This window comes from Thalassophryne amazonica, chromosome 15, assembly GCF_902500255.1.
Source record: "Thalassophryne amazonica chromosome 15, fThaAma1.1, whole genome shotgun sequence".
In the NCBI taxonomy this organism is placed as follows: Eukaryota; Metazoa; Chordata; class Actinopteri; order Batrachoidiformes; family Batrachoididae; genus Thalassophryne; species Thalassophryne amazonica.
The window spans coordinates 74,350,863-74,378,165 of NC_047117.1; the positions used below are offsets into that span (position 1 = coordinate 74,350,863).

The window sequence follows — 27,303 nt, forward strand, 5'->3', positions numbered from 1 at the left end:
GGAGTTGACTGTGTGGTCATGAGAAGGGACTGGTCAACCAGGTGATGACAGGATGTGGGCGTGGCTACTGTCTGAACCAGTGGAAAGACAGTAATGGTGTAGGTCTTGGCAGAGGTGGCTAAATCAGATTCAGAAAGAAAATCTGTTGGTTCCTGACTATATGGAGGAACTTAGTTTTGTATGAACAGTTTTTTATACAGGTAAGATCTGGAAAAGTGGTTCTCAAATCAGGTTCGGCTTGACTATTATTGGCTACTGAGTCCAAAGTCCTAATCCAAAGTCCTGATATAAATCCTGAATTTGGAAAAACACTTAAGCAGTATTTTGGAGGTGCGAAGTGTCCGAGTCATCATCTGAATCCAGAATGCGATTTCCCTCAGCGCCAGATAAGAATCCGTCCTCAAAGTCAGGACAGTAATGATCTATTGGAGGAAGGGAGGCTTTGGTGGCAAATACTTCAACCCAATCAGGACGTCTCCCCTCGGTAAAGACGGCATCTAAATCTTCCAGCTCAGGAAAGCAAGATAAGGACTGAAGAACAAGAACATGCTAAGCAGTGACTGGTCTTTTTTTCTGATTGCTGACCTGTGACTCTGATTTTTCTTCATGATCACTCAACTTTGATCCTGATCTTTGATCTTTCATAACTAGATGCAGGCCAAAGATCATCAGCAGGCTCAAAGATCAAAGTCAGAAGCTACACCACAAAATTTAATAAGTTCTTCCTGGACCCACAGCCAACCACGCCAACAAGTGTCACTGAAATCAAAGTCCTTTTAAAGATATCGACAACCAAAGAGCAACAAATTCATAATCTCCTTGGAGGTTTTAAAGAAGGAAACATCTGAACTGTGATTGTCTCTGTGTAGCAGAGCAGAAGTCAAACTACAACACCACAATCAAATGTTTGTTTGCAGACTGGCTGTAATTTAAAGATCCAGACAGAGACCCACCAGTCAGATCCATCCTGGTTACCGACACCACCCGTCCTCTGCTGTCTCTCAGGGTGTACTGGCCTTCATCCGTGATGTTTACATGTTTGATCTCAATGTTCTTGGAAAAGGTTACGACCCGGCCCAAGTAACCTGGAAGGGTCTGTGACACTCCAGCACCAGCCTGGACCTGAGGAGAGACAACCTCTTTTCAACCACAAGCTCGAAATGTCCCAAACATGAGACGTAACTCTCTCTCTCTCTTTATGTATTTATTAATGTGTTGCCTGTGGGGATTCACGGGTTCTAGATTGGGTAGTGTTTATAAAATAGGTAGCTCACATTTTTCAATGCTGGTAATAAATTATGCCAAGTTTCTATAATGAGTTGGAATAGTGTGTGAGTCTAGAATGTTTTTAGAACCTTAGACCTCAACAGCTTTTAGAAGAACCCTAACCCTTTTATTTCCTGTTAATTATGTAATTTCTTTAGTGTTAATTTACTGTCTTAATGTATTTATAAATTGCTTAGGTTCTTGTTATCATATACACAGCATTTATTATTATTACTTCTGTTTTGTCATTTAATTTCTAAATGGTCCACAATGGAAATGTGTTTTCACTTTCTCATGTCATCCATGTATTTTTTTTTTTTTTTTAAGTATTTGCAATTATATTATGTACAATTCCAATGAAGTTGGGATGTTGTGTAAAATGTAAATAAAAACAATACAATGATTTGCAAATCCTCTTCAACCTATATTCAATTGAATACACCACAAAGACAAGCTATTTAATGTTCAAACTTATAGACTTTATTGTGTTTTGCAAATATTTGCTCATTTTGAAATGGATGCCTGCAACACGTTTCAAAAAAGCTGGGACAGTGCTATGTTTACCACTGTGTTACATCACGTTTCCTTCTAACAACACTCAATAAGTGTTTGGGAATGAGGACACTAATTGTGAGTGTCATGATTGGGTATAAAAGGCACATCCACAAAAGGCTCAGCTGTTCACAAGCAAAGATGAGGCGAGGATCACGACTTCGTGAACAACTGCGTGAAAAAAAAAATAGTCCAACAGTTTAAGAACAATATTGCAAGGAATTTAGGGATTCCATCATCTACAGTCCATAATATAATCAGAAGATTCAGAGAATCTGGAGAACTTTCTACACGTAAGCAGCCAGGGCAAAAACCAATGAATGACCGTGACCTTCGATCCCTCAGGCGGCACTGCATTAAAAACCAACATTATTGTGTTAAGAAATAGTGGTGGTGTCCCACCACTCCTCAGTGCTGACGGTGAGCACTGGGGCCCCTCAGGGCTGTGTGCTCAGCCCCATGCTGTACACTTTGTACACCCATGACTGTGTACCAATCCACAGCAGCAACATTTTTGTCAAATTTGCAGATGACGCTACTGTGGTTGGGCTGATTCACAACAACGATGAGACGGCCTACAGAGAGGAGGTCCTGAACCTCACTACTTGGTGCTCCCTAAATAACCTGGCACTTAACTCCTCAAAGACAAAGGAGTTGGTGCTAGATCTCAGGCGGAAGAGGGAGAACCCCCCCCCCCTCCCCCTTCTCATTCAGGGAGACACCGTAGAGAGGGTCAGTGACTTCAAGTTCCTGGGAACATACATTTCTCAGGACCTTACATGGAGCACCAACATCAATGCCCTTCTGAAAAAGGCACAGTAGCGTCTGTACTTTTTAAGGTCACTGAGGAAGGTCAACCTGTCCCAGGAACTGCTGCTGTCCTTCTATAGGTGTTCTGTAGAGAGCGTCCTCACCAACAACATCTTGTGGTACAGGAGCTGCTCTCAGGCTGACAAGAAGGCTCTGGAGAGACTCAGGAAGTCAGCACAGAACATCATAGGAGCGCAGCTGTCCTCTCTGTCAGACATCTATAACACCAGATGTCTGTGCAGGGCCAGAAGCATCATCTTCGATGGTTCACACCCCAGGCACAGCCTGTTCTCACTGTTGCCCTCAGGAAAGACGTACCGGTCCATCAAGGCCCGCACATCCAGACTCAACAACATGTTCTACCCAAGTGCAATACGGGTATTGAATGCAAATCAGCCTACAGTCTGCACTATACTATGCTACATATATTATAATTATGTTTTAATTATATGTATTATGCTATGCTATACCATATTCTATATACTATACTATATTTTATATATTATACTATATTCTATATAGTATACTATATTCTATATTTTTGGATACATATTTCATGTATAGTAGGGGTGCTGGAAAAAATCGATTCATGTCCGAATCGCGATTCTTATTTATTGCGATTCTGAATCGATCCAAAATGTCCAAGAATCGATTTTTAAAAAGCATTTTTTTAAACATTTTCTTGCTTACTCGCTGCGTGTACTGTTTGTCAGGCAACGGCTTCCGTACTACAGCGTCCCCATGAGGGGAGGGTCCGGGGTGCTTCAAACATTCGTGAGCTGCAGCTTAGCATGGCGGACAAAGACCTAATTCAGCCAGCACCGTCTTTGCTGAAGGCAAATGTTTGGGCGCATTTTGGATTTTATTATTTGCTGCGTAAGAAGGAGCTTGACATGACTTATGCTGTGTGCAAAATCTGCAAAATGAAAGTCAAGTACTTTGGAAACACTTCAAATCCGCAAGCCCACATGCTACGCTATCATCCAGAGCTACAAGAGGGCAGCAGTAGTCTCTGCCGACTACTGACCAGCGCTTCGCTAAACTGCCAGCCAACTCTGAACGAGCAAAACAGATGAGTAAATTTACATCTTTAGAATCACTTGATTAACCTTGTAAAGCTGCATTTTCTTAAACATAAACATTTTTAAGTAATATAACTATTTCTCAGAGCTCTTTGAATCGAAAATCGACTCTGAATCGCATCGTCACCCCAAGAATCGGAATAGAATTGAATCGTGAATTGTTGTACGATTCACATCTCTAATGTATAGTATGTTACTCATAATAACTTCCTATTTATATTGTTTATATTTCTCACATACCCACAGTGTCTCTACCTCAAGTAATATACTTATTAACAGTACAATACATTTATTCTACGGTTGGCTGGCTTATATGCACCTACTGGCTTCTTTGTAAATACATGTACATATTCTTATTTGTCTTTTTATATTTACTTTTTTACACCTTTGCACCACAGGAGTTGTCTTTTAATTTCATTGTACCTTGTGTATAATGACAATAAAAAGCATTCTATTCTATTCTATTCTATTAAAGATCTTACCGCGTGGGCTCAGGAACATTTCAGAAAACCATTGTCAGTTAACACAGTTCGTCGCTACATCTACAAGTGCAAGTTAAAACTCTACCATGCAAAGCGAAAGCCATACATCAACAACATCCAGAAATGCCACCGCCTTCTGTGGACCCGAGCTCATTTGAAATGGACAGACGCAAAGTGAAAAAGTGTGCTGTGGTCTGATGAGTCCACATTTCAAATTGTTTTTGGAAATCATGGACGTCGCGTCCTCCGGACAAAAGAGGAGAAAGACCATCTAGATTGTTACCAGTGCAAAGTTCAAAAACCAGGATCTGTGATGGTATGGGGGTGTGTTAGTGCCCATGACATGGGCAACTTACACATCTGTGATGGAACCATCAATGCTGAAAGATACATCCAGGTTTTGGAGCAACACATGCTGCCATCCAAGCAACGTCTTTTTTCAGGGATGTCTCTGCTTATTTCAGCAAGACAATGCCAAGTCACATTCTGTACGTGTTACAACAGCGCGGCTTTGTAGTCAAAGAGTGCGGGTACTAGACTGACCTGCCTGCAGTCCAGACCTGTCGCCCATTGAAAATGTGTGGCGCATTATGAAGTGCAAAATACAACAATGGAGACCCCGGACTGTTGAACAACTGAAGTTGTACATCAAGCAAGAATGGGAAAGAATTCCACCTACAAAGCTTCAACAATTAGTGTCCTCAGTTCCCAAACACTTATTGAGTGTTGTTAGAAGGAAAGGTGATGTAACACAGTGGTAAACATACCACTGTCCCAGCTTTTATGAAACATGTTGTAGGCATCCATTTCAAATTGAGCAAATATTTGCACAAAAACAATAATGTTTATCAGTTTGAACATTAAAAATCTTGTCTTTGTGGTGTATTCAATTGAATATAGGTTGAAGAGGATTTGCAAATCATTGTATTCTGTTTTTATTTACATTTTACACAACGTCCCAACTTCATTGGAATTGGGGTTGTACTGATGCATTGTCTTAGTTCACCCAGCTGTAAACTAGCATCAACCTTGGCTGGTGCATTAACCTGCGTCGGACTGCCGTCCCATCCAGGAGAAGTCATGGACTCGCGATCACTTTAGAATCCACAGATAAGCATCAGTACCACTGGGCCTATATCAGACTTACTTCTGCTGTTGCCAATGTGCTTAAATTCGGCACTTACCAATATTCTAATAGACAGTACACTTGTTAAATAAAAAGTTAACATGTTGGTAACCAGTCTGCTAATTGACTCTCAAAGATTTAACTATCCAGAAAAATGTGACAAACTTAAAAATTAAAATTCTTTAAAAGGCAGTGGACATTTTTCTTCCTTTTGAATTTCACTTTGGCTGACTTGTTTTGTCTTTGATCCAGCCGTTGATCTTTGATCTGCATTTTGTTTTGAAATCAGAGGGGAAATGTTTCACGTTAGATCAATTCAGAAATTAAAAAGCACAAATGTCTCCACAGCATGCTGTTTTTAGGCTACAAAAAGAGTGATCATGAGCGGGATGTGTCTAACGGGCCGCCACTTTAGCATTATTGTCTTAACCTATTCTTCCATTCATCCTTCTGTCAGTCCGTCTCACCAGCGTAGCGTTAGCAGCCTTCCCAGAAAAGAAGAGGAAGGCGTCCTCCAGCTTGATGCCTGCCAGTGAGATGGTAAGACTCTCTCCTGCCACACACTTCACATGGTTATGGCTGGCTGGATTCAAATGAACGAGGGAAAGACAGAGAAACAAAGTGAGTGCCGTTAGTAAACCAGAACCCCTCACTGTCAGGAAAATGGGGAGAGAGAGAGAGAGAGAGAAAAGTGATCCTGGTGGGGAAAAACATCACCCAGTGCTGACATCAATGAGGTTATACTTGACATGATTATCTTCTCAGAGACTTCCAATCTCATCATGAAGCTGCGTATGAGCCTTCGTTTTTCTGCCTGACGCCACTGAGCATTGACACTTGCACATATTTTACTGGCGCTCTCATACTTGGATAAACCCACAAACATCTTTAAGAAGTTGTGGAAGGACACATACAGTCTGTTTATGGAGACCCTTCTATAATTCCACCATTGTGCAGAACGGAGTGGAGAACCATAGGACCCGAAACTGGGCAGATGTGATGTCATAGTTGCTCATGTACTTAGTTTACCCATTATTGAGTTAGTCTGTGCGTGCAGTGTCTTGACCAGTCTCTCGTTGTCAGGCAAACCATTTAGCACATTGTGACCAAGATACCTAGTCCTGTCTAACTCTCATACAAACTCATTACACATTTTACATTTTGACATTGTAGAATCTTTGAGCAAAATATCATCACGGCATTGTTCACATTGAACTTGACATCATACCTAGCACTAAATTTCTCACAAGCGTGTAGGAGGATCTGAAGGCCAGTTACAGATGGGGAAAACATCAGCATGAGAGTAAACCGCTGGGTGTAACAGTAGATTCAAAATTATCATGGAAAAAAACATATAAATAATATTTTTGTAAAAATGAGCAGGGGTATATGGATTGAGGAGACATGCAAGATTTTTTTTAAGTTGTACAACATTAAAGCATTACTAGTATACCTGGATTATTGCCCAGCAGTTTGGTCAAATGCTTCTGGTGAAATGATTAATAAATTACAGATTATTGAAAATAGGGCTTCTTGTATAGCACTTAAATGCAGTTATAGGACTAACATTATTACAATGCATAAAAGTTTAAACTGGCTGTTAGTCAAAGACAGACTATTATATTCACCGATTATTTTTACTAAAAAGATTATTGTCACAAAGTCAGACTATTATATTCACTGATTATTTTTACTAAAAAGATTATTGTCACAAAGTCAGACTATTATATTCACTGATTATTTTTACTAAAAAGATTATTGTCACAAAGTCACCTCGTATTTTGTTCAGGAATTTCCCTTTCAGTTCAGAAAATCATAGATACATAACCAGACATACTGTGGTGGGATATTTTACGTTACCTGTGGCCAGGACTAATACCATAAAAAAACACTGTCATATTTAGGGGTGTGAAGGAATGGAATTCATTACCAGAATGCGTTAAACTTATTTCAAATGAATGTTCTTTTAAGAAACTTCTAAAGCAGTATTTACTGACATAGCTAGCAATCTGGGTTTTATTTATTTATTTATTTATTTTTTGATCATTTACAGACAAGTTCTTCATGTGTACAGATTGACCAGATGTGATGATTAATTTGACTGGAAGTTGATTGGTTTTGTTTTATGTTTTGTTTTATTTTTTCCTTTATTATTTTTATATATATTTTTGAATGCATTTTTTATTTTGGATTATTGTATATTGTGTTTGTTGTTTTGTGTGAACCCCAGGAAGAGTAGGTGCAGCTTTGCTGCAGCTAATGGGGATCCTAATAAATAAACAAATAACCATAAATGAAATAATTGACAAGCAAACTGTATATTACATCCTGTACTGCATTTATTTAACTGTACACTGAGGTAATCAACGTAGATATTTAAGAGGTAAGGTTAAAGAATCCCACTCTGCCTAACCCCAATGGACACGGTACATCTGTCAACAATATAACCTGGTGCCCCTCTACTTATGAGTTTTCAGAGTAAATCATGGTTAACGTGATCAAATGCTGTGCTAGCTTCAAGAAAAAACAAATAAAACATGTAAAATACTACTCTGTTATACACATCTACTACGTCTTTTATGGCATATTTGGACGTATCAGTGAAAAGTTTCTTCTTAAATCCAAAGTCATTTGGAAAATGTAACCCCGTTTATATGAAACTGTAAACTTGTTGCCTCAGTCCATCAGAGAATTACTGGAGATTTTTAGGAAAGACTTGGTTACATGTGTGTTTTGAAAAATGAAAGAAATGTGATCAATGTTTTGAAAAGTGATGATCTTTAGGGTGTATTAAAAACTAAATGCTGACCAATATAGATTTTTTTTTTTTTTTTTTTTGATGGGCCGATACAATACTGATACTTGGGAGTTTTTAAAATTGCAATACAGTGGTCCCTCGTTTATCGCGGGAGTTACGTTCTAAAAATAGCCCGCGATAGGCGAAATCCGCGAAGTGGCCAGCGTTATTTTTTACAATTATTATAGACGTTTCAAAGCTGTAAAACCCCTCACTACACACTTTATACACTTTTCTCAATCAGGCATGAACATTTTCTCACTTTTCTCTTGTGTGTAAACACTCTCAAAGTTCAAACCTGAGTAGAAAAATAAGACCAATGTCAATGTCAATTTTATTTATATAGCACATTTACAACAACAGCAGCTGCCCAAAGTGCTTCACAGTAAAAATATCAAAAACCATACCACCAAAACAGAGCATTAAAATTCCAAAATATACGAAAACACATAAAACCAGACACACACAGCTTAAATTGTATTAAAAGCCAAAGCATAAAAATGAGTCTTAAGAACAGATTTAAAAGACTCTATAGATGGAGCAGCTCTGATGTGCATAGGCAAACTGTTCCAGAGTTTAGGCGCAGCCACCGAAAAAGCCCGATCACCTCGAGTTTTTAATCGAGATCTGGGCACATTTAATAAAAGTTGGCTTTCTGACCTCACTGATCTGACCGGAACATAAGGAGTCAAAAGCTCAGAGAGGTATTCGGGAGCCAAACCATTTAAACACTTGAACACAAGCAGCAGGATCTTAAAATCAATCCTAAATGTGACTGGGAGCCAATGGAGCGAGGCCAACACAGGGGTGAGGTGCTCTCGTTTCCTCATCCCCGTGAGCAGTCGTGCAGCAGCGTTCTGAACCTCCTGCAGACGCGTTAGAGACGACTGGTCCAGTCCACAGTAGAGTGAGTTACAATAATCTAAACGAGATGTTATAAACAATTGAATAACTCGCTCAAAATCACACGCTGGGAGGTAAGCCTTCACTTTTCTCAAAATTCTAAGTTGGTAGAAACTGGCCTTTACCACAGAATTAATTTGCTTGTCCATTTTGAAGGAGCTGTCAAAAATGACCCCCAAATTTCTGACAGAATCATGCACACAGGAAGACAAAGGACCAAGCACATCATATGAACCAGATGACCATGCAGGGCCAAAACTATTTCAGTTTTATTCTCATTGAGAATTAGAAAGTTTTGAGCCAACCAAGTTTTCACTTCCTGCAGACAATTTACCAAAATAGTCAGAGAATTTGATGGGAGCTTAAGTGGCAGATAGATTTGCAGGTCATCAGCATAAAAATGAAAGGCCAAGTTGTATTTTCTGAATATGGTGCCAAGTGGCAGCATATACAGTGAAAAAAGAGCAGGACCCAAAACAGAGCCTTGTGGAACACCATAATTTAAGGGCGCTGAGCTGGACTGGTGTGGCCCAAGGTGCACAGAGAAACTACGGTCTCTAAGATAAGATCTAAACCACTCCAGTGCTGTGCCTTTAAAACCTGCATAATACTCCAGACGGGACAGTAAAATACAGTGATCAACCGTGTCAAAGGCTGCAGTCAAATCCAGCAAAACTAAAATCACCAACCTGTTTTCAGGCCCAAACATCTGTTTGAGAAATAAAAATAGAACGTTTTCCTATAAATAATTATGATGGCTTTTAGAACTAATGAATTTAATTTTAACGATCAACGTACGAGGTTGGACACATAAGAAATTATTAATAGTGACTGACCAGTATTTCACAGTTCCTCTGATCGCGCCTCTTCGTCCTGGCACGTTGCGCTGTCACGTCTTTGTCCACTGACTCACACCTCGCTGCAGGTGTCTTTTTCCGAGTGTAGAACACAGTTATGGGTAGTTGTTGGCGCTCTTTTTTCTTCTGGACGGGAAGATTCTTATAAACAGACACGCAGAACACAATGCGCGTGCTCTCCCTTTGCGGTGTCGCGACCGGCTGCTTGATGAGGCCAAGGAACACAATGCACTGTAAAAAAAAAGCATGCAAAATTGGACTAAAAAAAATCTGCGAAACAGCGAGGCCGCGAAAGGTGAACCGCGTTATAGCGAGGGAAAACTGTACTGATATATCCACTGATCAATAGATAAAAATGACAATAATTCCAAACATTTTAGCAAACCCTTATGACAAAGAAATGTAACTGAGGCTTGATGTTTTACAGTTTAAACATGAACTCAATTATAAATAACTATAACAACCAACATACGGCACACTGCCTTCACTTACACTGGCAGTTGCCATTGCTGTGAATTTGCATAAACTACGCTTCTCCTATATTTTGGTTGGAGGCATAATGACTACTTGTCTCTTGTTGCTGATGTCTTGACGTCCACTCTGATTGAAAATGAATGGCAGCTGGTCACTTTGCCTCTGTTTCTTGTAGCTAATGTGACCAAGTCTGCCATACAGACCTGACTGGTGGATTGCTGCAGAGATGGTTGTTCTTCTGGAAGGTTCTCCCCTTTTCACAGAGGAATGCTGAAGCTCTGAAAGAGTGACAATCAGGTTCTTTTTCACCTCCCTAGCTAAAGCTCCCAAATGCTTATTGTGTGTTGTTAGAAGGAAAGGTGATGTTACAGGAAGTAGAGCAGATAAGGATTTTCGGTAAACAGTCACAGTCAGTCAGAGCTGCGTGTCGTCAGAGCGAGCTGCAAAAAGTTTGTACCTGAGTTTTCTGAGGTGGTGTTTGTAGTTGCCATCTGCCACGCCGGTGTTTGCCAACCCGGACAGTGGGAATACCACCTCAACCGGCAACTTAGCCCCGCGACTGGACAGCAACAACGTCCGAGGCCCACCCAACGTGGTGAATTCACTGAGGCCGCGCGCTGCGTCATTAGAGCCGCGCGTCACGAGTGCCGCTTCCCCGAGGCCTCGTGCAGCCACCGCGGATCCATCAACGCGGAAACACCGAGGCCGCGCGGCACCAGCGCAGTGCAGATCCATCCCGGTGACAAACAACGCAGGCTGTTAACATCGGCGATCGACAATCTGCTCATAAGCCGACCATGGGGCCTAAGAAGGTTCTGACAGCGGAGGAAGGTGACGATATTAAAAAATCTCTGGACTTTCTATCAGAGGAGATTTCTGTTGTGAAGCAGCAACAGAAATCAATCATGGATCTGGTGGAGGAGGTGAAGGCATTACGGCTCCAGAATGCCGAGAAAGACCGGCATCTGGTGCAGCTGGAAAATAGAGTGGCTGAATTGGAGCAGTACACCAGAATTAACGACGTCATCATCACAGGTCTTCATATCAAACCACGGTCCTACGCACGGGCGGTAACAGATGAGAGCGGAGGGGAGCCCAGTGAACAGGAGGTCAGCTCTGTGGAAAAACAGGTTGCTGATTTCCTCCTATCTAAAGGTATAGAAATGGATTTAAATAACATTGAAGCGTGCCACCCTCTGCCCCGGAGAAATGACGGTGATAAACGAACCGTCATCATGAGATTCATCAACAGAAAACACAAAACAGCACTGTTAAAACAAGGAAGAAAACTGAAAGGGACAAACGTATTTATCAATGAACATCTCACCAAACGGAATGCCGACATCGCCAGGAAAGCACGCTTCTTAAAGAAACAGGGAAAAATCCAGCACACATGGACTTCAAACTGTAAAATATTCATCAAACTGAACGGATCACCAGAACAAGCAAAGGTTATGGCAATAAGGAACATCGAGGAGCTGGACAAATATGAACAACAGGAACATCGAGGATCTGGACAAATATGACCAATAAGGTATGAGGACACAAACACATCACAACACCATGACACAGACCAGAGGAACCTATTCATCTACTACATCATCTACATCTGGAGACAAGAAGGATATAACTCAAAGGATTGCTGATCATGGAAAAGTAGAACTGAGAACATTTAAATACACAGACCACAATGTACTGGACTTGGAGCACGATATAGACCCGGACAATAATTTCTTCTCAAATATCAATGACAGTTGTTGCTATTATACAGATGAACAGTTTAATCGGATCATTAGAACGGATAACAAATTATCAATAATCCATTTCAATAGCAGAAGTCTATATGCAAACTTTAACAACATTAAAGAATATTTAAGTCAGTTTAAAAAAAATATTTAACATAATTGCTATATCAGAAACATGGATCAATGAAGATAAAGGAATGGATTTTGAACTGGATGGATATGAATTTAATTGTGTAAACAGAAAGAATAAGAGTGGAGGAGGAGTGGCTGTGTATGTGGATAAGAACATGGATTATAAAATAGTAGACAATATGACAACTGTGATTGATAACTTATTAGAATGTATAACTATTGAAATATGTGAAGAAAAAAGCAAAAATGTATTAGTCTGCTGTATATATAGAGCACCAGGATCTAGTATTGAAACATTCACTGACTGTATGGGAAAAATGTTCTCAAAAACTAATCAAAAAACTGTGTTCATTTGTGGTGACTTAAATATTGATCTGCTCAATCCAAATAAGCGTAAAATAACAGATGAATTTATCAGTATAATGTACAGTATGAGTTTATATCCAAAAATCACCAGGCCAAGCAGAATTACATCCCATAGTGCCACCTTAATTGATAATATATTCAGCATTGATATTGAGAATAACACTGTGAGTGGATTATTAATCAATGACATTAGTGATCATCTACCAGTTTTCATCGTTTATAATAGAAACCATCGGCGGAATCAGCCAGAGGAGAAAATAAAATACAGGCGAGTGCGGACAGAGGAAAACATGAACACACTAAAGAAGGATTTACAGGAGCAAAACTGGGAAAAGGTATACAGTGAAAGTGATGTTGATAGTGCATATGAAACTTTTTTACAAATATTTACATCATTATATGATAAAAATTGTCCAATTAAACAAGACTACAGAAAACAAAAAATCCAAGATCGACCATGGATGACGAAAGGGTTACGAAATGCATGTAATAAGAAAAATACACTGTATAGAGAATTCATAAAACTAAAGACTAAAGAGGCAGAAAATAGATATAAGAAATACAAAAATAGATTAACTAATATTATACGGTATGTAGGAAGGAATATTATAGTAACATATTATATAATAACAAAAACAATATTAAAGGAATATGGGATATATTAAATAGCATTATCAAAAATGGTAATAAAAAACAGAGTTACCCTCAGTATTTAATTGATAATAATGTCAAGAAGGAAAATAAGGATGAGGTAGTCAACGGTTTTAATAATTTTTTTGTAAATATTGGACCAAGCTTGGCAGAAAAAATTCCCGATTCCCAACCTGAGGATTGGGATAATAATCTCATAGAAAGAAATCCCTGTTCAATGTTCCTCACAGCAGTGGATGGAAAAGAAATTATAGACATTGTGAATAATTGTAAATATAAAACATCTACTGATTTAAATGAAATTGATATGGTGGTGGTAAAACAGGTCATTGAATGGATTGTAGAACCATTAACATACATCTGTAACTTATCATTTCAAACCGGTAAATTTCCCAATCAAATGAAAATAGCTAAGGTTGTGCCGCTGTATAAGACTGGGGATAGACACCACTTCACAAATTATAGACCTGTTTCTTTGCTTCCACAATTTTCCAAATTATTAGAAAAGTTATTCAATAATAGACAAATTCATAAATAAACATAAATTACTTACTGATAGTCAATATGGATTCAGAGCACATAGTTCAACATCACTTGCATTAATAGAATCAGTTGAGGAGATTACAAACACCATAGACCACAAATTACATTCAGTTGGAATATTTATAGACCTTAAAAAGGCTTTTGATACAATCAATCATGACATATTAATCAATAAACTTGAACAGTATGGGATTAGGGGGTTGGTGTTGCACTGGGTGAGAAGCTACTTAAGTAACAGAAAACAGTTTGTGAAGTTGGGGGAATATACATCATCATGCTTGGACAATGCTTGTGGCGTCCCACAGGGGTCAGTATTGGGTCCAATATATATGTGTGTGTGTATATATATATATGTATATGTGTGTATATATATATGTATATATATATATTGATATCGGTTTAGGTGTGTAGGAATCTATGTGTATATGTGGCAAAGGGTATTACTGGTTGTGGGGAAGAAGGGGTAGGGATAAATAAGCTGATGCTTCACCCTACCCCTTTTCGGACATGTTGGGTACACAGTAGGAACTTTTTTGTTGTTGTCTTTACTGATCTATCTTGTAATTGTTGTTGTATCAAATGTTCGAAATAAACAGTTTTCATTCATTCATTCATTCATTCATTTTCATTCATTCATTCATTCATTCATTCATTCAAGGGGTGATGGGGTCCCAGTGATGCTTAAAAGTATTGCAAACAATACTGCCAGAGCACCCTCTGCTGCACAGACAATGTAATGACACCATTTTCAGCAGCCATAGTGTTTTTACCTCCACCATTGAAGTTGGGCAGAAGTTGTGTTCACCCCTGTTTGTTTCTGTTTGGAACACCCTGTAACCCACAGTTTTTCATATATCCTTGTGAAATTTTTACAGAGGAATCATATCCTGATAGGCAAGAAGTTTTCAAGGTCATAGGTCAAAGTCTGGAAAAATCTTGAATCCTTTAACATTGAATTTTCAAAAATTCATAACTCTTGTCAAAAAAGATCAAATTTCTTTCATATTTGACAGCGTTTTGTAGGATGGTATCCTTTATCGACTGACAAAGTTTGATCCAGATCTCATCTGGATTACTGATTTTTGTGCCCATTTAAATTGAACATTGAAAACCGAATTTAATGCATACTTTACATTATATCTTAATCAAATGTGCCCCAATCATTCTCATATTTGAAAGTGTGGTGCTGACTGGCACTCACTATCACCTGACAAAGTTTGATCCAGATATGATCCGGAGTGTGGATTTTGTTGAAATTTGAATTTAATATTGAAAAGCCCATTTGGTATACATTTTGCATTATATCTGAATCAAAAGTGCCTCAATACCTCTCATTTTCTGTTGTGAGTTTACTCACACCACCAAAATTGGATGGCAGTTCCAATTTTATGCCTGTCTGTCTTCAAGTTATCAGTTCGAAACCAAGTGACAAAAAACAATGACAAATTGTGCATATCAGGGATAACCAATGTTCTGTGAAAATTATCTGAAAAAGAATTCAGAAACTGAAAAAAATTGAAAATAAAAAAAAAAAACCTGACAACACCACAAAAAAACTTTGATTCAAATGCATGAACTAAATGCATACTCCTGACATTTGATCACATCTAATTTAGCTTATGAAAAGTCACTTCTAACAGGACTTTGATTTTGAAAAATTATTCCAAGGGAAAAATGTGTGAAATTGGAAACTAGTGTTGGCGGAGGTTTGCACTCTATGAGTGCAGTGCTCTAGTTCTGTATTGTTTAGTCAGTCAAATAAAAGATGCCATGTTAGCAAAAACAACACTGATACCGATATGTTAGTGAAAGGCTCCTATCAGCAGATAGCATCGGCACACTGATATATTAGTTGAGATATATTAAAAACTGATCAGAAAAATACTTTTGAAGAACACTTTCACTTATTTTGAACCAGTTCAGATCTTTCTTGTTCAGAACAAGGTGGGTAAAGAGTGGTTGGCTCTGAACACACAACTGAATTTCTGTCTTTGTGAAAAAAGAAATTGCACTGTCACTGATTTACTATCGCAGAGAGAACTGATTACATGTCCGTTGTTCTTCTGTGCAGACAACAGGAAGTTACAACAAACCAAGTGAGCAAAGAAAGTTTGTACATTTTGGACTTTACATGTATTTGTGGGCAGAAGTGTGTCATGATGTGAACACTGTTCAGGTTAAAACCAGAGTAACGTCTAAACGGCTTGCACAAATCATTGATGATCGATTCTGCACATCCTGAAATGTTTATGTTCAAATCTAAAGCTTTATGCCATCTTTAAACAATTTTTTGCATGTTAAGACAACAACTGTACATAAGCAACAAAACACTGAGTCACTGATAAATAAAAGAAAACACTGTGTTGGTGGTTATTTTTGAAATCAACCCTCTGGCAAGTCCTGAAACTGTTATTAATTCACTTTTAAGCTACATAAAACTTTTGTAAATCTGAATCCTCACTCGGGGGGGATGATTCCATCAACAGCTTCTGTCTACAAACGTATATACAGTCCTAAATCTACAATTTTTTTTTTACTCACTTGATTTGTAACTTCCTCTTGTCTAAGAACAACTGACGTGATGAGTGCTCAGTGTGGCAGTAAATCAGTGTGAACATCTGGTGGTGTTTTTTTTTATCTTCTCCTTTGTCACAGGTCTAACTGGGCTAAATGTTTGGAATGAATCCTGACAAAGGATGAATCTAAGTATAGAGTTTTCTGCTTGGAAGAACACATTTTGAACAATGTTCTTAGAACTAGTACTGTGATGTACGTATTTACACAGTTCATACACTGACTCACAAACAGAGAAATTCAGCTGTTTGTTCAGAGCCACCTCATTCTGACCTCATTCTGACCTCAATCTGACTGGTTCAAAATAAGTGAAACTGTTCTTGAAAACTTTTTTTTTTATTTTGTTTTGTTTTTCTGCTCAATTTTTCCATAAGCTTGAAAGATATCGTCACTTTTTAAATTACTGATCACATTTCTTTTGTCACTTTCCAAAACTCAAGTGTAACCAACTTTTCTTGCACAAGTACAATACTTTCACCACATACAGATATACTTCTGATGGCTGAGTCCAGGAAGTCATTAATACAACCCCTGGCAATAATTATGGAATCACCGGCCTCGGAGGATGTTCATTGAGTTGTTTAATTTTGTAGAAAAAAAGCATATCACAGACATGACACAAAACTAAAGTCATTTCAAATGGCAACTTTCTGGCTTTAAGAAACACTATAAGAAATCATGAAAAATAATTGTGGCAGTCAATAACGGTTACTTTTTTAGACCAAGCAGAGGGGAAAAAAATATGGACTCACTCAATTCTGAGGAATAAATTATGGAATCACCCCGTAAATTTCCTTCCCCAAAACTAACACCTGCATCAAATCAGATCTGCTCGTTAGTCTGCATCTAAAAAGGAGTGAACACACCTTGGAGAGCTGTTGCACCAAGTGGACTGACATGAATCATGGCGCCAACACGAGAGATGTCAACTGAAACAAAGGAGAGGATTATCAAACTCTTAAAAGAGGGTAAATCATCACGCAATGTTGCAAAAGATGTTGGTTGTTCACAGTCAGCTGTGTCTAAACTCTGGACCAAATACAAACAACATGGGAAGATTGTTAAAGGCAAACATACTGGTAGACCAAGGAAAACATCAAAGCGTCAAGACATAAAACTTAAAGCAATATGTCTCAAAAATCAAAAATGCACAACAAAACAAATGAGGAACGAATGGGAGGAAACTGGAGTCGACGTCTGTGACCGAACTGTAAGAAACCGCCTAAAGGAAATGGGATTTACATACAGAAAAGCTAAACGAAAGCCATCATTAACACCTAAACAGAAAAAAACAAGGTTACAATGGGCTAAGGAAAAGCAATTGTGGACTGTGGATGACTGGATGAAAGTCATATTCAGTGATGAATCTCGAATCTGCATTGGGCAAGGTGATGATGCTGGAACTTTTGTTTGGTGCCGTTCCAATGAGATTTATAAAGATGACTGCCTGAAGAGAACATGTAAATTTCCACAGTCATTGATGATATGGGGCTGCATGTCAGGTAAAGGCACTGGGGAGATGGCTGTCATTACATCATCAATAAATGCTAAAATGATATTTTGGACACTTTTCTTATCCCATCAATTGAAAGGATGTTTTGGGGATGAAGAAATCATTTTTCAAGATGATAATTCATCTTGCCATAGAGCAAAAACTGTGAAAACATTCCTTGCAAAAAGACACATAGGGTCAATGTCATGGCCTGCAAATAGTCCTGATCTTAATCCAATTGAAAATCTTTGGAAGTTGAAGAAAATGGTCCATGACAAGGCTCCAACCTGCAAAGCTGATCTGGCAACAGCAATCAGAGAAAGTTGGAGCCAGATTGATGAAGAGTACTGTTTGTCACTCATTAAGTCCATGCCTCAGAGACTGCAAGCTGTTATAAAAGCCAGAGGTGGTGCAACAAAATACTAGTGATGTGTTGGAGCGTTCTTTGTTTTTCATGATTCCATAATTTTTTCCTCAGAATTGAGTGATTCCATATTTTTTTCCCTCTGCTTGGTCTAAAAAAGTAACCGTTACTGACTGCCACAATTTTTTTTCCTTATTTCTTATAGTGTTTCTTAAAGCCAGAAAGTTGCCATTTGAAATGACTTTAGTTTTGTGTCATGTCTGTGATCTGCTTTTTTTTCTACAAAATTAAACAACTGAATGAACATCCTCCGAGGCCGGTGATTCCATAATTTTTGCCAGGGTTTGGAGTCTGGATCTTTGTCTTGATCCAAGATGATCACAAAACCCAGACACTCAGATTCTTAAGTGCTATAATCACGGTATTTGTTGACCCTGCAAAGATGACAGCATCATCCATGATGTCAAGGTCAGTAAAACTTTCCTCGCAGCAAAAGTACCTAAGTCACTGGTTTCCACAAGTTGGCAAACACTCAGTCCATGCAAGTATTGAACAATGTACCTAGTACACATCCCTGCTGAACACCAGTTTTCACTGTCAAGAATTCAATGTCTGCCTCCACGCTGCACAGTACTCACAGTATCTGTGGATCGGCTGGTTAAAAAAGCAAATTAAACAGCAGTTTATATATTAAGCATACAGGTTATTCACAGTATAGAACATATTAAATGAATATAAATATTAAGAAGCTGAACCGGGCCTACAACTTCCCAGCTTGATAGGAGTAAAGAACCAAAGCTGCAGACTCACGTATGACATCAACTTTGACAACAGAAATGGCTTTATCCCAGAAGTCTCTCTCCGTGTATACCCCCTCGTCATCATAGGTCACCTGTCGGAAATAAACCGCTCACATAAATAGAGTGCTAAACACCTCCAGGTAATCTGATTTAGAAAGAAGTGCGTAGCTACCTCATCAAGGTACCAGCGTAGGTTTTCCCTTAGTCGAGACACCCCAGACCCCCTAGACACATCAACCACCCTGCCTCTGTAGGCTCTGTAGAGGACAGAAGCGTCACAACATGGAGACACGTAAGAGCTCTGGAATGATCTAAAACCTGACATCCTGAATGCTGTTTAAGGACACCAACCCTGAAGTTTGGTATTTTTGTCACTTTGTGATCCATTCTTCATTGATACCAATGGCTGAACCTCAGTTACAAATTAAATATTGTGGGAAAACATTCAACACAGGAAACTGCAAATTTTGCCACACCTGCTCACTCCATTTTCCACACTGAAACCAGGAGGTTTATTAAGAAGTTCTGTCTTTCTTTGAAATACTCCATGGGGGGGGGTCCTAAAAGCTACAGAAGTGGCCTTTGGTGACCAGAGAGGTGTCAGTTTGATCTCCTAATTAGGGACTGTGAAACCACAAAAGTGCTCTTGTGCAAGTGTGTTAATCTCCAAATTGCTTCATCTTAAAATTGTCTAGCATTTTATGATACTTAAATTTCTATGTGGATGATTTATGGGGAAATGTTAGGTAAGATCTGCCTTGCATATAACAATTGTTAACAACAGTGGTGGGCTCATCAGCTAACAGCTAATTAGCGAAGATAACTTTTTCATGAGTGGATTAGCTTTTTAGACAACTTTGGCAATTAATAGCACATGAATTAGTTTCCACAAAATTTAGTTATACTAATTTTATGTCAGCTAAACAGTTTAAAGATCAAAAAACATTTGTAAACCTTAAAAATTGCAGGTGTTCTCCCATTGGAGATTATTTATAGAGCACCAAATCACAACATAAGTCACCCCAAGACGAATTCAATAAGCAAAATCATCACATTGCATCAACACCTTGAGAGGATGGAAGAACAGGAGTTAAAGCCAAAACATTAATTAGATTATTATGGGTTTTTTCCACATCTGTTTTTTTTTTTATTTCTTAATATTTTTATTCTTTTAATACTTTCTGTACTGTGATTAAAATGTATGTTGAATGTAAACTACTGTTTAACTTCATTTGTTCATTTAATGTGTATATCTGATCATCATTTGTTCTCAACATACTGAACGTTTTCCTGTTTTAAACTACGACGTTAAAATTTCAGCTCTTTCGGTCTGTTTTTTGAGGTTTTAAAGCCAAAAAGTCAAGTCAAAGCTAAATCCATCTCACAGATAGTAGCAGCTAGCGGTAGCTTCCACTAAATGATTTAGCAGTTTATCGGTTTGGCATTATTACTGTTAACATTTCAGTTAGTGGATTTGCTTTTATCAAAGCTAACATTTTGTTAGTTGTTCCCACCGCTGGTTGGTACAGCTAAACTTCTGTGTTGACATCATAAAACTATTCATGATATTAGTTAGCTCTGGGAGCATGTGCTGATGTGACATATTGCCACATCCGCCACATCCGCTTTGTAGGGGTGTTAAGGCTATACCTTCCTCAGTAGGGATCACAGTTTCAAGGATGGTATGAAAAAAAGTTTTCCTAAAGTACAGAACAAAAGACTTACACAAAAGTAAAAACGGCGCTCAACAAATGGTTTGAGGATCAACAGTTCGTACATTCTGAACATTCTGCCTGAAGCTTTTATATTGCTTGTTGCATAATCACATAACAAACATTTGAATGTGTGTAATACATGTATAATTCAAACTTCACAGATTTCTAACGGTACACAGCTCATGATTTGGTACGGTGCATTCAGAAAAGTATTCACAGCACTTCATTTTTCCCACCTTGTTACAGGTTATTCAAAAATGGATGAAATTAATTTTTCCCTCAAAATTCTACACACAACACCCCATAACAATAATGTGAAAAACGGTTTTGAGATTTTTGCTAATTTATTAAAAATAAAAAGAAATAACATGTACATAAGTATTCAGTCTTTCCCATGAAGCTCAAAACTGAGCTCAGGTGCATCCTGTTTCCACTGATCATCCTTGAGATGTTTCGACATCTCAATTGGAGTCCAGCTGCTGTAAATTCAGTTGATTGGACATGATTTGGAAAGGGACACACCTGTCTACATGTAAGGTCCCACAGTTGACAGTGCATGTCAGAGCACAAGCCAAGCATGAAGTCAAAAGAATTTGTCTGTACACATCGGAGACAGGATTGTCTGAAGGCACAAATCTGGGGAAGGGTACAGAAAAAATTCTGCAGCTTTGAACGTCCCAATGAGCACAGTAGGCTCAGTTGTCCATAAAAAAAGAAGTTTGGATCCACCAGGACTCTTCCTAGAGCCTGCCGCCCATCTAAACTGAACGATCAGGGGAGAATGGACTTGGTCAGAGAGGTGACCAAGAACCTGAAGGTCACTTTGTCAGAGCTCCAGCATTCCTCTGTGGAGAGAGGAGAGCCTTCCAGAAGGATAACTGTCTCTGCAGCAATCCACCAATCAGGCCTGTGTGGTAGAGTGATCTGTCAGAAGCCACTCCTTAGTAAAAGGCACATGGCAGCCTGACTGGAATTTGCTATGAAGCACTTGAAGAACTGTCAGACCATGAGAAACAAAATTGTCTGGTCTGTTGAGACAAAGATTGAACTTTCATGTGAATGCAAGGCATCATGTTTGGAGGAAACCAGGCACCATCCCTACAGTGAAGCATAGTGGTGGCAGCATCATGCTGTGGGGATGTTTTTCAGCAGCAGGAACTGGGAGACTAGTCAGGTTTGGGGGAAAGATGAATGCAACAATGTTCAGAGATATCCTGGATGAAAACCTGCTCCGGAGCGCTCACGACCTCAGACTGGGGTGACGATTCATCTTTCAGCAGGACAATGACCCGAAGCACACAGCCAAGATATCAAAGGAGTGGCTTCAGGACAATTCTGTGAATGTCCCTGAGTGGTCCAGCCAGAGCCGAGACCTGAATCTGATTGAACATCTCTGGAAAGATCTGAAAATGCCTGTGCACCAACACCCCCCATCCAACCTGATGGAGCTTGAGAGGTGCTGCAAAGAGGAATGAGCAAAACTGCCCAAAGATAGGTGCACCAAGCTTGTAGCGTCATATTCAAGAAGACTTGAGGCTGTAATTGCTGCCAAAGGTGCATCAACAAAGTATTGAGCAAAGGGTGTGAATACTTATGTAGTTTTTTATTTTTAATAAATTTTCAAACATTTCAACAACTTGTTTCATCTTGTCATTATGGGGTGTTGTGAGTAGAATTTTGAGGGCAATAAAATGAATTTCATCCATATTGGAATAAGACTGTAAGATAACAAAATGTGGAAAAAGTGAAGTGCTGTGAATATTTTCTGGATGCACTGTACATGTTAAATATTGCAGTTTTGGTTTCATTTATTTCTGTTGCACCCTAACCACTTTGGGTCCTGGATGGAAACCACCCAGGAAGACAACTGGTCCATCCCATGTCTGAAATAACCATCTATCTGCCGCAGCCAGATGAAACAAGGGTAAAGCAGTGAGACAAAATGCGTAAAAAATAAATAAATAAAGGCAGTGATGGCGATTGCCCATCCATCAGTAGTTTTGAACCCAAACATTGGTAAGGACCATTCAGTTACGATGTCATATTGTTTCTTTGTTGACACATTAAAATCACTTATGGACAGAATTTTAAAAGATTTAAAGAAGCTTGAACAACTTCACTACAATAATTACCAGAATAATTAGGCACTTAGTTATTGGTTACTATTGTCCCAGAATGCTTTGTGCTCCTGTGATGTCACTGTGCTGCTGTCTTTATTACGATACAATTTCTCCTAATGAAATTTGAGCAGGAAAATGAAATTGGCCCTTTTTTTTAAATAGAAAGTTGCAGGAGATTGTTTGACTATATGTGGCCCTGTGACAGACTGGGGTCTGTCCCCTGTGTACCCTCCCTCCCGCCCACGACTGCTGGGATAGGCTCCAGCAGCTCCAGTGACCCCTAACTGGAGAAAATGGATGGATGGACTCTATGAAATTGGATCACAATCCCTGCTATTTCAAACCTGAATCTTGAGTCCCAGTACAGGAAGACCTTGCTGGGGTCATCAACTGGGGTGAACTCCAGCTTCCTTGCATTGTCGCCCAGGAAGATCTTAAGCCGGCTACCGTGGGTCAGACGGTGGTGGATATGCTGGGTGATGAGGCCCGACTCTGGACAAAGATGGCACAACAAAGTCTAATGTGAGGTCTAAATACAACAGCTGACACATTTACTGGTGTACGTGGTCATGCTGAGGCATAAAGTCCTTCTTCCACTTGTAGGCACTGTTTGAATGTTGCCAAATCCCTTTGAAGATGACACCAACACCCCAGTCTTTACCCACGTGTGGTTTCCAGCAGAGTGAGTATTTTTATTTTTTATAGTGACTGGAGCACTCAATGTGCCATGTGGGGAGTTTTCTATACGCCATGGGTCCGCTGATAAACATCATCAAGAACATCTCAGCGTGCACACAAGAGGAACTGGAATTTGATCACCTGACCCTTAGATTGGAGAACAACCTTCTTTTACCTTGATTAAACAATTTTTAAGACAAATTTTTGTCTATGAAATGTCAGTTTCTCAATGCCCAAGGTGGAATCTTAAGTCAGCCCAAAATCTAAAACCTTTTAGAAGGAAACTGTCGTACTCACCCGCACTGACTGCAGTGGTCAGCACCATCACAACAGTCCACATCATCTACAAACCACACACAGACAGATTTCACAATCAAAATGCAAAATTCTGACAGCTTTTATGTTTATTTAAGTCCTGTGTATAACTCACTGGCCAATCGATTCCCATCACCTCCTCCTGACTTTTGATTTGTTGGAGGGGTTGGCCTACACCCCTCCTTTGACTGTTGCACATACAACTGTAATTTTTGCGGGCCCCTGAAAGCCTCACAGGCCTCTAGTGTTGCCAGGTTAACTAATTAAAAGCAAAAAGTAAGAAGAAAAGCAAGATGTCCCCAAAAGACAAAATTGCTGGAAAAGTATTCTTTGGGGGCCTAGGAAGATTTGATTAAATGTTTCAAGTAACATAGTAAAAGTAACTGAATTAAAAATAATTAGGTAACTTCAGAGTAACTGCAATTTATATACTAAGATTAGGATTTAATTCAACAGTTTACTCAGTAACTGGCACACATTAACCTCAGTGTAACTAATGATGACTGTTACATGTACTGAGCAACTTTCTTCTTGAGTCCATGAAACTGATTCCAGGACTAAAGCAACCAGGATCTGTGTTCTGCCACAAGGATCAAAGCTCGACGATCAAAAGATCAGCAATCAAAGGTCACCAATTAGGGTCAAAGGTGAGTTTTCAAGAATCAAGATCAGGATCACAGTTCAGCAACTGGCATCAAGGATCAACGATCAGAATATAAGAACGTTAAAGACAACAGCAAAGAAACAGCCCTCGCACAGTGAGAAAGAGATGAAGACGGAGGACTTGTGGCTGGCGTGCCTGGCTGGCTTTTGTCTGTCTTTTGGTTTTCCTTCCAGGTGGTGCGCATTTGGGACTGAGTGGCTGTGTAGCTGAGTTTATCAGGACCTCACCCTGATCACCTGAGGCTGATCATGTGCAGCTTGTCAGGACTCACAGCTGTGGTACATCTACATGGATTGGAACATGGTGGAATTTAAGACTGGAGTACACAGTGTGTATTTGCCAGAGACTCGACCTTGTGACCAGACGGGTGAGATCGTCGTCTCTAGAGCCATCTCCCATCAGTGGATGCAGAGAACGTCCAGGTTTGATGCATGGTCTGTGAAAGAGGAGGGGGTGAGGTCTCACGCTCGTCAGCACACTTCCTGAGGTACGTTTGGTTTTGTGACTAACATTTATACAGTCAGTAAATGTGGTGTCCCTCACACCTTATTATATTGAGCTGTATGTTAGTCGTTTAAATCAGCTTCCACTGCAGTGGAGTTTTGTGAACAGGGTGTTCTATGCCTGCAGGGTGGGAAGCTGATTTGCAATTAAGCCAGGAAGTGTTTGCTGTTTGTACACCTTTGAGTGGTCTCTCTGTGTGTTGAGTGTGGACTCACATAATGACTTCTTCTTTCACAGACTCGGTTTGTCGCGGCCACCTGGGGGGTGTCGGCGGGGTCCTTGGGTCCGAACAGTTTTCTGGCTCCGGACCGTTAGCGCTGCTGGGAGCGCACCGCAATCCACCACGCCAGACCGCGCACTCTTTTGTTGTTTTCGTATCACTTCACTGTTATGTTTATTAAACTCTGTTATCCTTTGTACCGTGATCTGCTTATTTCATACTGGGTCCTTCAAACGCTGGTCGGTTCTCCGGGCTGCGTCCGACACATAACAGGACTGTTTGGATCATGGTGAAGTTATTTGCACTCTGAGTGAGTTATTATTATTTATTAGTGCTGCGTCATCATATTCTACTCGATAGGCTGGAGAATCATTTTGGGATTACTGGGATGCCCTTGCATGATTAACATCATACCTGACCAGTCATTATCACTCTGTTTTGTACAATAACACTACCTCTAACCTTAGTGACATGAAATTTGGGGTTCCATAGGGATCTGTCTTAGGCCCCCTTCTTTTCTCCCTTTATATAGCACTCCTTTGGAATATATTAAGGCGTTTTGGAATTACCTTTCATTCTATGCTGATGATACTCAGTTATACATGACGATAATTGCTGGTAATCTCATCCATATAAAATCCTTTGATGACTGCCTTGCATCAGTGAAAAGCTGGATGTCTAGCAATTTCCTACTTTTAAACCCTGATAAGACTGAAATGATGGTTCTTGGTCCAGTGAGACATCAGCATCAATTTGCCATCTCCATCTCTGGATGGAGGTGCAGCTCCAAGCAAAGGGTCACCCCTTTGAGTCTGGTCTGCTTGAGGTTTCTTCCTTAGAGGGAGTTTTTCCTTACCACTGCTGTTCTGGGGGTTAGTAAGGTTAGACCTTACTTGTGTGAGGCACCTTGAGGCAACTCTGTTGTGATTTGGCCCTATATAAATGAAAAAAAAAAAAAAAAATTGAAAATAAATTGAAATTTGACCAGCTAACGCTTAGCCTAGGCTCATGTGTCATACATCACACTGACAAAGTGAGGAACCTTGGGGTAATTTTTGATCCTACATTGTCCTTTGACCTCCACATTAAAGATATTACAAGGACTGTTTTCTTCCACCTGTGAAATATAACGAAGATTTGTCCCATCCTGTCTATGGCTGATGCTGAGACCCTGATTCATGTATTTATCTCTTCTAGATCGGACTACTGTAATGTTCTATTTTCTGGTTTACCACAGTCCAGCATTAGGGTTCTCCAATTGGTTCAAAATGCTGCTGTCAGACTTTTGACAGGAAGCAGAAAGTTTGACTACATTACACCCATTTTGGCATCTCTTCACTGGCTTCCTGTCCTTGTGAGATCAGATTTTAAGGTTCTGCTCATGGACTGGCACCTCCCTACTTAGCTGACCTACATAAACCCTACGTACCGGCCCGGGCACTGCATTCTCAGGGTGCAGGACTACTTTGTGTCCCTAGGATGAATAAAAAGTCTGCAGGTCACAGAGCTTTCTCTTGTCGTACCCCTGTTCTGTGGAATGATCTCCCTGTTACTATATCACCACAGCAGATCACCTGTTTCCATCTCACCCTGTCCTCTACCTTTCTTTGTCACACCAACCACCTGCATGTCCTCCCTTAGCACATCCACAAACTTCCTTTTTGGCCTCCCTCTTCTCCTCCTGCCTAGTGGCTCCATCCTCAGTATCCCTTCCCTATATACCCTGGGTCCCTTTTCTGCACATGTCCAAACCATCTCAACTCACCTCCAGCTCTGCCTCCTGTCTTTTGTTAGCACCACATCTGTAAGCCGTTGAGTATAGCTGGTTTCACAATCATCTTAATGTTCTTTGACACTTTTGCAGATATCTTTCTGTCACAAATCCCTCTTGTCGGTTTTCTCTGCTCACTCCACCCTGCCTGCACTCTCTTCTTTCCCTCTCTACCACACTCTCCATTACTCCATTACCCCAAGTATTCTCCTTTCACCACTTCTACTCTTTGTAACCGCGCTATTCCACTGGGCTCCCTCTCACTCACACACACGTACTCAGTCTTGCTCCGACTGACTT

The 27,303-nt window shown here is 39.7% G+C and overlaps 1 protein-coding gene across 1 annotated transcript in view; it reads right to left on the reverse strand.

Moving 5' to 3' along the window:
• Positions 1-27,303, reverse strand: part of wu:fc21g02 — a 40,938-nt gene that overhangs the window by 6,936 nt on the left and 6,699 nt on the right. The window contains exons 2-7 of the mRNA XM_034188274.1: positions 23,827-23,872; positions 23,196-23,343; positions 19,189-19,273; positions 19,030-19,108; positions 5,786-5,904; positions 954-1,122 (exon numbers count right to left, since the gene is read on the reverse strand). Of these exons, the coding sequence (XP_034044165.1) occupies positions 954-1,122; positions 5,786-5,904; positions 19,030-19,108; positions 19,189-19,273; positions 23,196-23,343; positions 23,827-23,872 (646 nt within the window). The remainder of the gene's footprint in view (positions 1-953; positions 1,123-5,785; positions 5,905-19,029; positions 19,109-19,188; positions 19,274-23,195; positions 23,344-23,826; positions 23,873-27,303) is intronic.